The sequence below is a fragment of the Hemibagrus wyckioides genome, linkage group LG17 (assembly GCF_019097595.1).
Source record: "Hemibagrus wyckioides isolate EC202008001 linkage group LG17, SWU_Hwy_1.0, whole genome shotgun sequence".
NCBI lineage: Eukaryota > Metazoa > Chordata > Actinopteri > Siluriformes > Bagridae > Hemibagrus > Hemibagrus wyckioides.
The window spans coordinates 10133049-10150332 of NC_080726.1; the positions used below are offsets into that span (position 1 = coordinate 10133049).

The following is a 17284-nucleotide window of genomic DNA, read 5'->3' on the forward strand; positions in this document are numbered from 1 at the left end:
ATTTTGTATAAAGTGTAAGATTATTTTAACTGTTAACACAGATTCCTAACCATATAACCTATAATGCACTTCGGTTGGTCGATCTGGAGCTACTGGGCTATCGGTCCCTTGACAAGTGAAGAAGATTACTAGTAATGGCGAAGGCTCTCCATGAAAGAACGCAATCAAATGACCAGCATGCACTCTATATATTTATCTCTATGAGATACGCACACCAGGACGTCTGCATTGTTTAAAAAAAATTGCAATTACTGTAAATACATTTTTTGTATCTCAATGCATCACTATGCCCCTACTGCTTTTTAGATAAAAAAAAAAGAAAGAAAGAAAACGAAGAAAACAAGAAAAATGTTTTTTGAGTTTGGTGCTGTTGATAATGCAGGTTGAACTTCATTTGAGAAACAAAGATCAATAGTGTGACCTAAACAGCAAGATGTTTTTTTTGTTGATTTCAAATATTTTTTTAGACATGAAATAAAATACAAATTGCAGCCTTGTGTATAAGGTAATGAGTAATGCCTTTTAACACATGGTCAATATCAGTTCACTCAAATCATATGCCCAGATTCCTAAGGAAATTCGGAAATGTTTACCTGAATATCATGATAGCAAAGTTTCTCACATCAAGCTTAGGCTAATGAGAAAACTTGGAACAAATTAACAGACTATGATAAGAATCATAAGATACAAATGCCATTTCAAAGTTATAAAATAAATTTCAACAATATACCCATATACCTGGCTTGATTCAAGCTGCTACAGTGTACAGCTTCATCAAAACAAAAGTAAATTTGGAATGGTATCTCATCATGGCAAACACTAAAGAGCAGATCTCAGTTATTCATTCATTAAAACTGTATGTATTTATAGGATGTAGCTTACCTTGCCAGTTCTACGCAGACTCCTCAATATTTTGTTTCTCTTAGGGTCCTCACCCTCTTCATTCAGAGAATTATCCCCCTTCTGTATCCCAGTCTCGTCTTCTTTGGCTTTGGGTGGACCTCCAATCTCATCATCACTGCCAATGAAACTTGTGCGGAAATTACTGAATTTGCCCAGACGTTTAGAACGATCACGGTATAATCGTGGCTTAACTCCAGCAGCAGACAATTTGCGCCTGCGCTCTAGTGAACTGCTGTCTGCCTCGCTGTCTGAGCCATTACCTCCACCATTAGAATGGCCCTTGTTTGCATTTCGAATGGTAATGATTTTACCCTGTGTGCTATCATGTGGGACTGAGTAAATGTTTTCCTCTTCTGTGGGACGGGGCTTAGGTACAGCATCTACTGGCTCAGAATAATCAGAAGGATCATAACCACCATCACTGCTTGGTGGCCATGTGACTGAGGGTAATGAACGTCTGTTACCTCCATGGTCCATGTAGGAGCCGAGACTAACTTTCCCAAATGTAACTGAAGGCTTGGGTCGCACCTGCGGTGGAACTTTGTTGTTCAGCTTGCTTTCAAAGGTGCTGATTTCAGAAATTACGCTGAAGGTATCACTACTTTCAAGGTCAGCAAACTTAAAGCCATGAGTCAAAGTGCTATCATCTCTATAGATGGGGTAAGGAGGTGACGGCTCGACATCATCTTCAGAGTCCAGCAAGGGAATGCTTGGTGACCCACAACGAGGTGAATGGACACTCTCATTGGTACTGCAGGCTTCTGCTACATTGTCATACATATGTGTGGCCTCTACAATGGTCCTTTTTTCAACTACCTCCTTTAAGAAGGACTGGAAGAGATCTATTCGATGCAAGCCACCCACTACCCCACCAGGTCCACAGACAACAGAATTGAAACGGCCCTCAATTTCATGAGCCAACTCCTCCCCTTCAACCAGTTGATCGCGGGCTACATCAGATTCTGTTAGCTCTGCTTGACTCTCCCCAACTCCCAGCAGCTGCACAGGAATAATGTCTTGCACTTCACAAAGGAAGGCACAAAGTGTTTCCAGGGAAGCCTTGCGTTTTGCTGAGTATACTGCAATGTATCCATGAACTAAACGGCTCTTGCGTAGAGAAAAAGCAGAATGATACGATAACACAGCTAGGTCAATGGTTTGCCTTTGGCCACCAATAGTAAGGTCCAACAACACTGATGTGCCAATAGATAGGTTGGCAGAAGGTCTGCAGTGCTGAGAATGTAAGAATGGTGATAAAAGTTGGTCTACATCGTAAGTGTCTCCACACATGATGCACATTACAACATGTAAATCAGCCTCGGAAGTCTGTTGAGCATGAGAGTCTCTAAAACGGGCACGTGGAGTTGGCAAAGGAGGGGAGCTACTTCCAAGACTGCAAGAGGATCTCTGTACATCCAAGAGGCTTTTTAGGACTTGGTTGATCTGCTTTTCATTTAGATTGCGTGCATAGCCTGCACCTGGAGAAGCAGGATCCAGGTAAGTGCATTGCAGTTTCCCAGCAACCTGTTGCCCTTGTATTATTAAACTTTGGGCAGTTTCTCCCCCAATATCCCCAATTGATCCAACTCCTCTCTTGGTGACCAACAGCAGTGACATGGGGAGCTGTGCTAAGCTGTTATCCCTTCGACCAATGGTTGATTCTCTAAGCTTCTCAATGCTTTCAACAACATAGGACAATGATTCTTTAGAGTTGTAGAGACAAAGGCATCCATGTGGGGTAAAAGTAGGTGTGTGAAAAGAGTTAACTGGTAAGCGTACATTGCCTTCTATAGGCCTAAGGGCCAGTTCATATGTTTTTCCATCTAGTGTGTATCGGTCATCACTGGTGCACATTGCTCTGATCTCATTGGCCAACTCCCTTGCAAGTCCATCTTTTCCAAGGATTACAAGATTAATCCTATCCACTTTTCCCTCACCATACTGGGACTTTAGGGTGCCATCAAATGCATACCGAGTAGGAAATCTTGAAGCCAAGATTTGCTCAATCTTGCTGTCCACACAGTAAGGGCTGTTAGGGCATGTCTCCTTTGTTGGGTGGTAGACAAAATGGATATGCTTGAGTACAAGAGCATCCCTCTCTGCTTGAAGTTTTTGAAGAGCCTTAAATCTCTGTTCCTCTCCAAGAACCTCTTGAATGGCACCCATTTTTTCTTTACTGGGTTTGGCATCCACCTCAAGCTCATAGAACAGCTCAGAATACTCTAGCAAAAGCTCCTGGAAGTCCTCTTTGGCTTGATCAATAATCTCTTTCTGATGCTTGTTGTAGATATCCAGATACTCTGGTTCCTCCAGCCACTGGTAAAACTCCTCATTCATTATAAAGCTGCGGGCCTCCTCCCAAGGCTTGCCAGGAGTGACAAATGGAGATGCAACCAGTTTCTCTTTGAATTCTCTACGTATTTCTGCTCGTTTTCTCTCATTTCTCAGGTGCTCTAAATGACTTTCATAGATGACTTCTGCAGCTGGGGTTTCCAAAAGATCCTGGGGTATACGCTCATCATCCATGTTATCTATATGTGGCGTAGTTTCCCATGGCGTGTCATCTAATATAACGAACCAAGTTGAAAACCCACGTTTTGTCTCCAAAACCTTCTGTACCCCTGACCAGCTCAAGTGGTCAATCTCATCTAAATCTGGTACCAAATTACACAGAGCCTGTGGAAGTGTACTTAAATAAACCTTGCGCCGTTTTTCTATGTGTTCCTGTTTGAGCCTGTGCACATGTTGTTGAAATAATTTCTTGGCTTTGGAAGTACCCTCAAGGAAGACATAGTCTTTGTATTCTGGGGAATTTTGCATTCTGCGGTTGATGTTGGGCCATGTTTCATTGTGGTTCTTTACAATGCAACTGACAAGCCACTCATAGCGGTCTTTAGCAGACGCTATCTGCTGACTCTGCTGCTTCAGAGCCTCAAAGTAAGGGATGATCTTCGGTTTTCCTCGACTCTTGTCTATCAGCTGCACTAGGGTGAGGAAGGCAAGGTCAACATTGACATTAGAGCGTGCTGAAGTCTCAACTACCTGCACATTTTTCTTGGCTAGAGCAAAGGTGTGAGCGTCTTTAATATACCGCTCAACTCCCTCATCACACTTGGTCAATATGAGTACAACTGGTTTCTTGGTCTTTGCTAACTGGTTGTACAAGTTGGAAATAAACTTCATCTGGTCATCAAAATTACGGTTCATTCCTCTGCTTACATCAACACAAAGAAGAAACCCATCTACAAGAAGCTTTCCTTCAGGCATTTGTTTTTGCTCAAAGTCCTGTTCAAGACCCAGCTGATCGGTACAGAAATACATAAGCTTTTCAGCTGAGGCCAGTTTGGGGGAAGCTGCCCTCTTAATGTAAGGCTGCAGTGCAGTGCTTCGATGTGGCTGGAATGTCTGGTCATCAATGAACTCTGTCTGCTCCACCACATGTATTCGACATTCAGGTCCCTCCTCCAATGTTCGTGTTGCCTCACCCCAGAACAAAAAGTGATCATTGTTTACAACTCGACCACCAAAGTCACTAGTGCTCAAAACTGAGGTGTGGTCCAAATAAAAATCATCAGCGCTGGGGCGTACAAAGCGATTACAAAGGCAGGACTTTCCTACCCCACACTGCCCTTTTTCTTTCTCAGTCCCGGACAAACCTACTACAACCAGGTTGTAGGTTGGTGCCCGGGCATCTTGTTTTTTTGCCATCATTATCGTTTGAAGCCACTCATCTTGCCATTCCCAGAAGCTCTAGTTTGAAAGCTACTGGGTTGCAATTCCATCCAAGCACATTCAGAATCTAAAAAGGTCCTTAACTTCCTAATTGTTTAGGGTTGGGGACAGTGTATTCAATACTATTAGTGGTCAAATCTTAAATACAGAGTCATTTGTGCACTTAGAGGAAAAACTTGCAGAATCTTTGTAGAACGACAAGGCAAAAATCCTGTTGGTGGGTGATCAGGGATTTGGGAGGCAGGGGAGAAGGTCCAGTGTGAATCTAGAAAGGTGTGATGAAGGCAGAACTATTCCAGCCCATCTCTTCTCAAGGGTTCTGCAACACAAACAAGGTCCTGGGTTTGTCCAACTTGAATATATACCTGGAAGAAAGAAGAAAACAAGTGTGAGTAAATTTTCATCATCACTCTGCCCTTTTTTGTATGACAATGTATCTATTAACCCAGGAGTTTCTTGCCATAATCACAACCAAAAATGAAATAAGCATACCAAGAATTACATTGCAAATTGATGCAAATGCAATATAAAAGATAATTAAGCCATAGCAAGTCATCGTTGTTGTGTGGCAACATTTGTTATAGGCTTTGATTCTCTTGTTTACACTGTACATACACACATGCACAGATGAAAGCTTTTATAAGCAATTTAGAACTAGCTGTTAATTAAGCAACTAGGAAGGCCAAATGGCTTTTCAAAAAACAACACTGTAAACTGGAACCTTTCCAGAATCTAAACTCCGGAATGAATTTTCAGTCAATTCTAACTATTTAAAAAGAAAAAAAAAAAAAAAAAACTCAAGTAACAGCATAAAATCATATGTGCCTCAAACACTCTGCTAAACTTTAAAAAATATAGAATCATTAAATTGAAATGTAAGGTTACATTTAAGGAAACATTTTCTCAAACCACTAACAACAATGATAAAAGTCTTTTTGGACAATGGATTTGAAATTGAGCGCCCTGCATACAAATGAGGAGAGCAGATATAGAAGACAAATATTTAAAGTTTACCATGTAGGTAAATGTCATTAAAATATTCTCAACCATTTTTTAACCACAGTGCTTCATAACAATACTAAGGTTTACTTTTGCCATCTGAAATAAATGGCATAAGTTCACCACAGACAGCAGGAATAAGGATAAGATCATTCCTCTTCTAAGTAAACACCAAATGAATAAAAAATATGGGATACACTCAAAAAGGGAGCAGTACCTGTTCATACAAGTTAACAAATAAAAGTGGAATAAAAAAAATCAGTGCTGTGAACATCAGTATGATTGTGGGCAAGTTCAAAGTGCTACTCAGTGTGCTCTCTAAAAATACAACAGACAAATTACCAGGAACCGACCAGCTCTGAGTACCAATTGGCTGCATGTTTAGCCTATGTCTAAACTTTTCTTATTGTCTACCGAGTTTAATTATGTGGAGCCATAATGCTGCACTGAAATTTCCACTAAGACAACATTTGCCAGTTTTGGTTCAGCTCAGCACTAACACTTTCCTACAAGTTAACAGTTTTGTAGTCCTCTTGCTGTTCATCATTCATTTCTTTGTGAACTGATAAAGCAGAGTTACTAGCTGCTGACTGTTATCAGATGACATGACACAAAGATCTATATATCAAGAGAATTATGAAAAATGTAACACCGAATTGTTGCAGCACAGCATTACCAATGTGCAGGTGTTCATGCAGACCACTCATTTCTTTTTAAATCTCAATTTTTTTTGGTGCAAAACATTCATGTTCAGCATGAATAGGCCTTTATGCTATGGCTGAAGTCACAATACCCTGCCAAGCTCAACAAGAAGCTGAACAACACAGACAAGGGGTATAACCACTGAATGGTCAGACAGAATCAAGACTCTATGCCCTCTTCATTATTTGTTTAGTGAATATTTCAGTGAAACTGCTAAAGATCATGAATACTGCTTTCCAATAGTTACTGTTTTAAAGGTTCAGAATAAAAAAATAATAACTCACAAAGCAGGACTCAATAAGTATTTGTCATAATAAAGAGTAGTTCGGCATGACTGTGAGAATAATTCTCTAAAATCCATATTAAAAAAAAAAAAAAAACTTTGCTGGGATTGAAATTTTGGAATCCTGCTGGAAACCTGAAGTGAATTTCTGACACCATAACAAATTTAGTGTGCAGCGCAGACTTTGCTATTTATAGGCAGCACTTCAGAGCAACACAAAGGAAAATCTATATCAAACACAGCCATTCAGAGTTTTAGCATTTATATAGAAACCCTAAACCAAAAAAAAAAAATTGTCAAATATTGACAAGCCCTGCAACAACACTTGGTTCATTACTGGAAATCTGCAGGTCAATTCAAAATTTGTGATAAGGCAAAGGATTCATGGTTTATTCACACACTGGCCTCCCAACAAAGCTTTTCAGAAGTCTTGTGCTGCTGTGTGATTACCCAGCAATCAATGAGTACTGAGCAAACACAAAGTAAGCTTTTGCGGCCTCACCTGCAGACGCATGACTGAAAGGCCTGTAACTGCAGTTCTACTGCCTCCACCCACTCCCTGGAGAATAAAGGAGAGGAGCTTCCATGTGGTGCAGTATCAAGGGCGGGTCAACCCAGTGTTATCTTAAGAATGCAGGTGGGGAAAAAAAAACCTGTATACTGTTTTATTTTACTGTTTATAAGTGACTGCTGACATTCACCTCTCCAAGTTGTCTGGTGAGAAAATCATGTACTCAGAATAATCAAAAGGTCATTGTTAGTCATGTTCAAATAATTGACTGTCTTATTATAATCCTTTAACTGCTACATGTAGGTTTTTATTCCTGAATCCTAACCTATTTGTGCTCTGGTAACAGAAAAGGGACACAGCAGGCTAAAATTTAAATCTGTTCAGCTCAATAACCTCCTGCCACTGAGACCACAAATCATATCAGTGCCCATTTTCTTCCCCCCTACACAACATGACCCACTTCTGTTCCACACAGAGACTGCATTTCATAAATCATTTTAATTGTGATCACAAATTTTGGCTTCCTTAATTAATTAACAGTAGCCCACTGCGTCACTGGCGTGAGTAACTAAAGCCATCTAATTGGTTAACTAAATATCAGTGTTTATTGATTCTGACATGTTAAATCACCGCCTCCCAATTCTTGCGTTTAAACTGTCTAACAAATCACAGTAGGACATTTGTTTTCTGCCTATTTTACAGTTACGACAAAGGAGATCATCAGATAAGTAGGCATGACTTTCAACTACAACAATTTCCGACTGTGTTTATATTTTAAAAATGTCACACTTGATTAATGACTAAGAAACAGTCTTGTTTGGATTAAATTTTATTCAAAGTTTGTCTGACGACTGTTATAAATAAAGATTCCTGACCATCATTTTAACCACCATCATGCAGCAATACCATAAATATGAGATGTGTTTATCAATTACTAGGCATTAAGGATTTGATTACATCCTCTAGACAGATTGAAGCATAGAAATTCCCTATTCTGTGTCAGGAAACAGGTGGCAAAGCTGCTGATTTAGAGCTCTGTTTAAAAGAGATTTGAAAAATAATAGAAAAGAATAATAAATTATATGAAAATGCCTGTTTTTATAGCGAGCTCTGGAGCTGGAATGATGCACTGGGATATGACCATAAGTTGACTATAGATTGGCACAGCCATATGAGCATCTCTCTGTTTGTCTGTCTGTCTGTCTGTCTGTCTGTCTGTCTGTCTGTCTGTCTCTGTCTCTGTCTGTCTCTCTCACACACACACACACACACACACGCCTTTTGGCCCAGCCTAAATATGAGAGCAGTCAATTAGGGCAGCCAAAGCAAACAATCCATGCAACGCTCACAGGTTCACAATCAATCAAGCAAGTCATTTGTCTAATTAAGGAAACCCCTCTTAATTATCTGCCATCCACAAGTGAAGTTCAGAAATGCTAGTTCAGTGGATGCAAGCACCGTCACATCTGCTTGATCACTCCCAGTTGAGTGTTTGTGTGGTTTTCCGCAACATTCATATTTGGCATGCAAAACAATACTCAGGAAACTTTATAAAAAACGAGTGCCAAACAAAACGTCTGGGCTCCTTTATTCTGTTTTGTCGCCACACTAAGACCTTAAGAAAGTAAAAAAAACAATTCAATCAGAAAAAAATCCACAATAAGAAATATTTGATGAATAACCAGTAATGCTTCTTCAGTAATATGAATTATCTGTTGTTAGAAGATTTGCATATGACTTAGTTCTGTTAAATTCATACTTACTGGTTTGATAAATTGCTGATTACTGGGGCACTAAACTTCTCTGCTGCACTGAATCACTTTTTCATTTACCCCTCTGACAGCAGTTCTTGCTACCGCAAAAAGACATCTACTTTGTTTGCTGTTATCTTAGCTCAAATTGCTAGCATTATTTGAATCAATAAATAATTAATCTATGAATGTTGGCTCTTAATAGCAAACTCAGAGGCCGTAAAATTGGCTTTGATAAAAAGCTCATCTTTTTCATTCTCTGAAACCTGCTGCAAATGTGTTTTCCTCTGCACAGCAGAAGTGTGCTGAAGTATTACCCTGAGGAGTCGGAACGCTAAACCTGTCAATCTGGAGGCGCACTATTCACCAGTCAGAGACAAGATCTTTTTGCGTCCATAACCATATTTGGATATAGCTGAACTGTATCCGGCCCGCCAAAGATAGACTGACAGGCAGCTGACTGGCCTGAGGCATTCTAAGTGTCCAACAACCTCAGACAAGTCTGCTAATGGATGAGAGTAGCTTTGGGCTAGCAAACACCTGCAGCTCACCTGCAGAGCAGCAAAGTGAAAGGGACTGGCATGTGTCACTGAATCATGTCCCTTGAGAAAGAGCCGTTGGACAAACAAGACTCGAGTGGCCACAAGCAGGCCGAAAACCATAATGACGAGCAATAAGTGTCACACGAGTTTGTGCTTAGCAGTGGGCATCAGGACTAATAGGTGCTAAAAATTCTGAGAGCAAAAATTCATGGAAGATCAGTGCATTCCATCAGGTTCATCAAAAGGAACCACTGCTGTTTAGGACACAGTAAAGACTTGATCATAGAGACAACTCCGGATGGCCTTTGGAGCCTTTGGCTGCTCTTAAACACAGGTCACATTCCATACGCCTCAGCCTGGCCTGCACATGTGCATGAGAGCTGTTAAAATGGCCGAGGCTAGTGGAACAGAGGCTGGAATTTGCACATGCTCCACTCCAAGTCATCGAGGTCATGCTGTTCGATGACTGAGCTGGACTCCACTAACAGAGCTGGACTCAAATCCTGACAGCTTGAGATGAGCACCGTGTGCTACTTCATGCTATTAGTGACATACAGAGGGGTTAATGCACTGCAAGAGTAAATGGTGCATTCAGATACCATGAATGATTGAATAAGTAAAGGACAGAGAGAAAGAGCAATGAGATGAGTAAAGGGAAAAAGTAACAGCAAATCACGGGATGGATAATAAGAAGGAACACGCAGTTTATTCCTCAATATGCTTAGCAATTCCCAATTCCACAATGCTTAAAATTTAAGCAATTTAAGCATCTGCTTTGCTGTTAAATTGGACAGCTGTGTCCACCATCAGGATGTCTGTAATCTGCCCAATTCCATAACACAAATTTATTGCTTTTTGCCCTGCAAGCCAAGCACTTATGCTTCACATTGCTTTTCAAATCACAAATTGCATGAGCCAGTATAAGCTGAATGGATGCCAGTTAAAAAAAAAAAAAAAAAAAGAAATAGAGTGACAAAGACAAAGGCATCTTTGGGTTCACTATTATTTCTGAAGACAAGAACTGTTTCAAGGATTATAAATACACCAATACTCAAAAATAGCTCAAAACTACCATTCATTTCCGGTTAAAGGTCTTTTCAAACAAACACTCACCAACATGATCACAGAAATACAAGGATGTCAAATCCTGGTCCACCTCAACAAGTTGTGGAGCATCAGTAAAACCAATGAAGTGTTTTGTAAAGGTACTGAGGACGTCAGTGTGAATAAGAGGATATTAACATATAGTAATAATGTATTGCTTGGTCCATTATTCCCAATAACGTATCACCGTAATAAAACGATGATGCTACTGCACGAGTCATCAGTTTGTGGTGAAATACTGCCAGCACCTGCTCGGTGTTATCTTCTGGAATATATACAGTGCAGAAAATGAGATGCCATTCAAACACTCCAGTGGCTCCTTCCATTTCCGGCCTGTCCTTGGCAACGCTATATTTCATAAAAGAATCTAACCAAAGATGATAGTGATGATGACAAACTAAGGCAACAGAGACACAAACACACTTTAGCTTGATGGATGTTTCTCTCCAGCCCATTCCTCTCAGTGAATCAGTACTAATGTGGTGGTAAGGGAGGATATTCTCTTATTCCATTTCTCTCTCGCTTTTCCTTTCTCACTCTCTCGCGTGTTCACTCTCAAGAGACCTGGACTCCATTAGAGTGTTGCCAGGGGCAGTGAAGGAACGGAGCCCTCGCACGGACAACACTTCCTGCACGAGAAGAGGTCTCAGCTTAGTGAGAAAGACGGAGAGACGCGAATGGGGGAAGGGAAGGGGATAAGAGAGAGGGATGGATCGGAAAGAAGGCATGAAATATTCAGTGCAGCTGTAGAGATTGTAAGTGAAGAGAGACACAGTGTTATTTATATGCAGTTCAAGGAGACCAACACCTTATTGTTGCTGCTGAGGCCTACAAGAAAATGACCCTTTATTCATGAATGCAGCAATTCATTAAGCACTGGTACTATTACACATGAGACAAACTCTGTACAAGGGTACAGGGTACAGCCAACAAAGTGACCTTAAACTTTATAAAACAACATCTTGGTGATTACAGGATAGTCACAACATGACTGCACACTGCACTCACTGCAGCACACATGGGCGGCTGATAGAAATGGGCTAGCATTTGTTAAAAGACATCAGATTACTTGTTAACAAATGGTTAATGGAGTTTCTTTCGATTTTTGTGAAACCAAAGTCATTAATGAGGCTGGGGCTGATTTCTGAAGATTCGGTCCAGACAGAAGATTCATACAGCCCATCAGTGACAGTTGTGATAAGTGATTACAGAGTGAAACAGCTGATACACTGCGGTACCGCCTAGCGAGTGTGATGAAATGAGAGAATGAAATAGATTATTTACTCCAACATCCATTTCTCTCAAAAATGTCTTTGGAGGACAAAACTAAAACTAGACAGACTAAGCACAGTGTCCAATCCAAGTACAAATTACACAAAAAGACAGATGTTAGCAAGCGTTTATGATTTTAGTTTTGGGTTATGAGTTTATCATGCTTGGTATTTGGAGGAAACATGACATTAAGTCAGTGTGCGCAATATTTTGCCCTACATCAATTTTATTATGTCGCTGAAGAGACCGCATGAAATAATGAATTTCTCAACCCTAACAGTTTCTTTGTTGAGCTTCTGGTAGATATCAGATTTTAGCCCTCCCAACTACTATTACAAGCAGCAATTACTGGTTTCCTGCATTCTTTTAAGGAACAGGGGTAAAAATCTCTTTTTGAACATGGAAGTACTAGTGTGTTCTAAGATATAGATCACATGAAAAAAATGCAAATGATACATTGGATGTAAATGCTTGTGTAGGATTGGAGAAGTTTCCCCACTGTCATTGTTTAAGAGTCTAGATTTATAGAGAAGCTGCACATTTCTCTTTTTTTCCCCTGTTTTTTTTTCCCCACCCAGAACAGCCAAATTGAAATTTATTATTCATTATAGAAAATGGATTATTCATTATAGAAAACTGCAGGGTGACTTTAAAGCTTTCAAAGGTATCAAACTGTGCACTTATTCATATTGGCATTTAAGCATTATGCACTCATATATTCGCATTCACTTCTAACTAATACCTAAAAGCACATACAGATATAATCCACATCACATGCATCACTCACTAGAGTTACAGTTTTGTCAGATGGCTAGCTAGACAGGGGACAGTTGTTGCCTGGATTATCACCATGTCTGGATTCAGAAATGTTTGTGTTTTTCTATCTCTGGCCCTGTAAAAGATTATCTGATGAAGTTCCACAGAGAAATGCAGCGCTCATGAGCACAGGGCCGGAGATTTTAATTCAGCCTGACTTCTCGGCCAATCCCTCTCACCAACAAGAGACACTTTGCCCTTTTTCAAACCTCAGCAAATATCAGTGCCCTCCTGCTGCTCGTGTAATGACAGAAATGTTCAGTTGAATGGGCATTTCGGAGTGCAGGCAGCAGCACAAGTTCATTTCCTCGTGCTGAAAAGCTGCAATGGCTAGAGCGGCTGGTGTTTTATCAGTAGATTTGAGCTACTTGGCTCAGCTAAATCTGGCTTCTTTCCTACATCCATATTGTGGACACACACACAAACACACACACACACACACTCCTCCTTTCTATTGTTTTTGCAAATGTGTTAAAGTGATTACTCTCTAATCTCCTACAATACTAAAAACATTCCTTTTACACTGGACAGGAGCCTTTTGCCATACCTATGTCATGTTTGTGATGAAAGAGGCAAACAAAAAGTTGGTTTTGAAAATCAATTCAGCCCAAGGCCTGGGAGAGGCAGAGAGGTACAAGCCTGGCCTGCTCCGACAAGCAAAAAAACGAAAAGGAAAGACAGACAGATAATGACACTGATGAAGAAAGAAAGAGGAAACCATAGAAAGCAGAGTCCTACCCCTTTTATCCTCCTAACTCCCCTCCAGCATGCCACATTTTCCTTGTTTAATGAGAAGTTAAGATCTTAATAGTGTGTTAAGTTGGTACTTTTACTGTTTTTGCGGTTTTCGTATTCATCTTTATTTTTGTGTTAAGGTTATTCTTTCTACACCTCTACAGTCTTAAAGTCATTTATTAGTCTTGAACGTCCCAATTCTCAAGACGATATATTTTTCACTACAGTAGGATAATACCGTCATGCTAATGTAGAAATTTCGCTCAAGTTGAGTGTGAAAGAGAGTCCAAATGGCAGAGCAGGCAGCTACTGCCTGGTTTTACTCCTTTGCACCACTGTGGGACTTTTGAGATAAGGGCAATAAATATAACTCCACAGGGAGAGAAGCGTGATGACAGCTATTAATCCGTCACACCAGTGCATAGCGCCTTGTAACGGATAGCAATTGAGACCCCTTCTTTCAGCTATCAGTGGCAAACTCCAGCACTTCACAGCGACCTCACACTTGCTACAACCCTCACCCTTTTTTCATACTATATGCTTTTGACTGGTTAGTGCATCTCCGCCATATGGTTCAGTTTACTAACTGTACAAGGACAGCTACGCAGGCTGGAAGAAAAACTGGGCTGCACTCATGCATGCATGTGATACTGTACAGTGTCATTATTCCATCAATAAATTCAGAGCAGTTTGATCCAAGACATAAAATTGTATCCAAAACTGTTCTGAAATATGGTATCAGTACAAACACTTTCTCTGAGATTAGTTTCAACAATTCTTCTCTTGCTTTTTTAAGCAAAGACTGTCAAACACTGTGTTCTGCCATAGCGTTGGAGTAGTTTCTAAGTGACCTTGGTTTCCACAGATACATCATTAACAAAGAGTCACCACTGCTGCGTCTACAGCCATCCTTGCTTAAACATTCCTATTAGCTAGCATGCGATATGTTACGGGAATAACAGAATATTCTGATTTTTTTATTTTTATTTTTGGATCATGTGGTTTCTCTGTCCAAGGGGTCTGTTCGTTTACCAAACTGTAAACAAACAGTGTAAGATTCCTTGTCATACAATACAGAAACACTTTGCAAGTAGTCGACGGCCCAAATCACAAACACACTCCCTTCCCCAAACACACAAACACTCCGCCTCAACAAGTCATTTTCAACAATGCAGGTGCAAGGACACAAATACATTCACTACTAGAAGTCTCTCTCTCTCTCTCTCTCACTTGCACACATCAAAAATGAGAACAAAAAGCTGCAATTATGACAGCAGTGCTGCTTCCTCCTTCAGAAACAAGCCCTCAATTCCCAACTGCCATTTCGCATGCTTGTGGCAGAGATTAATTCTAATTGGCCTGTTAATTGGGTTGTTACCGCAGGCGTTTATTATCTACATTTACACTATGGATTGCCAAGCATGAGTACACAGGGGTCACTGGTTACTATATGACTGCATCCCCTCGGTCCAAAATATTATCCTAAAAAGCAGTCACTATGTTGGTCACAATTTAGACAAATATACAAAGCCAAGTATTCTATGTATAAAAAATGCTTGCCCAAAGGCACACAGCACACTCTGACAGATGGCCTCCACACACCTACACTTATGCCATAACATATGGTCATATAGTGACAGCGAACATATACAAACACCTCACATTCATACATACAGACACAGTCAAGAGACATTAAACAAACATATATACACTTGCTTGCCACATTAATAGGAACATTTATACAATGCTCTAACGTATCCAATTTATCCTAAGAGCCAATCGTGTCAGGATCACAGTGGATAAAATCATGCAGATACTGCTCAAGAGCTTTAGTTAATGTTTGCATCAAACATCAGACTAGGAGGGAAAAAAAAATGGACTTTGATTGTAGCATGGTTACTGTTGCCAGATGGGCTGGCTTGAGTATTTCAGAAACTGCTGATCTCCTGGGATTTTTGCACACAAGAGTCTCTAGAATTTATACAGAATGGTGAGAAAAACAAAAACATTCAGACATGTTCTGTGGGTGGAAACGGCATGCTGTTAAGAGAGTTCAGATAATGGTCAGACTGGTTTGTTCTCTCAGGCAGGCAGTCTACTGTGACTCAACCACTCTTCGCAACCGTGGTAAGCAGAAAAGCATATTAGAATGGACAACAAGTTAAACCATGAGGTAGCAGAAAACACAACAGGTTCCACTCCGATCAGCCAAGAACAGGAACTGAGGCAAACTTGACCGCAAATGGCTGACACAGCCACTGGTAAGAAGCATTTTCATTCAGAAAGTAAGACTTCATAGAGATGGAAGGTATGAGACATTGGTATGAGTGACAAACCAAGATGATCGCAAGGCAGTACTAAGATTCGGTGACCAACCTCTGCCTGAAGTTTTAATTTTATGTTCTGCACCAGTTGGCTCTCGTCAGCACTCATCACAAAATATCTTGATATGATGTCAGAGGCTGTCGGAAACTGAGGGTAGGCTTCAGCCAAGGGAATCAGTGCATCACAGAGTAACCCAAACAAGTAAAGCAAGCGAATCATATTCACATCCACTGTCTCAGCTGCTTATTATCTGTCTACTTGTGCTCATTTGATATTAATACTATTAAAAATACTTAAAAAACTAATACATATTAGCTATGAGGTTTAAACTATTTAAACAGATACAGTGTGTGAAAATGGCTGCTAGGCTATTTTGTTTGACTACATTCCAAATCACAGAAAACTGTTAGAAAGAGTAGTGTTAGAATACTGTAAATCCTGACATCCTTTTTTATGCTAGTTCTACAACTAGCGTGTCAGTGTCTCCTGCCTCATAGATATATAAAAACCGTAATAAAAACTGTTGGTCCACTCATCCCTTTAGAAGGAAAGGTCACTTGCAAATAATACAAAAGTGACTGATCACCTTGAACAGTGATGAAACAACTGTATTCTGAAGAGAGTGGTCTGTTCCAGGATGACCCTGCCTTATCCACAAAGCACATGGGTTACACAATAGTTTGATGAATATGAAAATAGCTCTCTCCACCACCACCATCATCATCATAACATCAATTTATCTTCTACAAGAATGATGCTTTAACCCAGCAGTACAGATCCACAGACTATTAGGGGTCATATTTTAGAGGCCATTGACTGGTCCCACCATCTTTCAAGGTACAAGGTAGATACACATCAAGACTCTGTTCTGGCACCTATGTGGTGAAATGAACTTCCCCCTAGACATGCAAACAGCTGAGTCACCGACTGTCTTCAAAAGATGGGTGAAGACCTACCACTTCCTGAAATACTGAAAGTGCTTATTTTTTCCTGTTGGTACTGATGGTATCCTTAGTCTCTGACTTAGTGAACCACTATTGATATATTCATTGATAAAGACTTCAAAGCTCTTTTGTACATCGCTCTGGATAAGGGCATCTGCCAAATGCAGTAAAAGTAAATGTGTCAAGGTACACTGTTTGGAGGCTCATACTGAAAAGACAATATGTATTTTTTCCCTTGGATATGTCAGCCGTCTATATACAAATGCTGTTAATGTACGCTGGAAGATTATTATACCGAAACATCACACAGTGAAAAATGCATCTATACACTTCATGCTGCTCTAAAACAATTCCATAGCAACTCAATATTATGTATCAAAGAGAAAGCACACTGCTTTTAAAAAAATAAATCAATAGTAATGTCCCATGTGAATAATTGCCGCTACTGAAAAAACGAGGCTGGTTTAGAGGAAATTATGGCTTTCACTGGTCTCCACTGATTGTAGCCATCAAATTCTCTGCAGTTGCTGTGGACCGTAATCTCATAACCTGCATACACAACAGTGACAGACTTAAGTGTAAAGCAAAATTGTAGAACTGCTTATGATTCAATACTGCAACTGCTTGATCAAACCAAAGTTTTATTCTCTTCCACCTCCTTTTAA

The 17284-nt window shown here is 40.2% G+C and overlaps 1 protein-coding gene across 5 annotated transcripts in view; it reads right to left on the reverse strand.

The window, feature by feature from the left end:
- arhgap35a (Rho GTPase activating protein 35a) overlaps window positions 1–17284 on the reverse strand; it is a 66519-nt gene that overhangs the window by 23333 nt on the left and 25902 nt on the right. For all 5 annotated transcript variants that reach the window (XM_058414475.1, XM_058414476.1, XM_058414478.1 and 2 more), the window contains one exon: window positions 883–5000. In XM_058414475.1, the coding sequence (XP_058270458.1) occupies window positions 883–4614 (3732 nt within the window). In that variant the 5' untranslated portion in view covers window positions 4615–5000. The remainder of the gene's footprint in view (window positions 1–882; window positions 5001–17284) is intronic.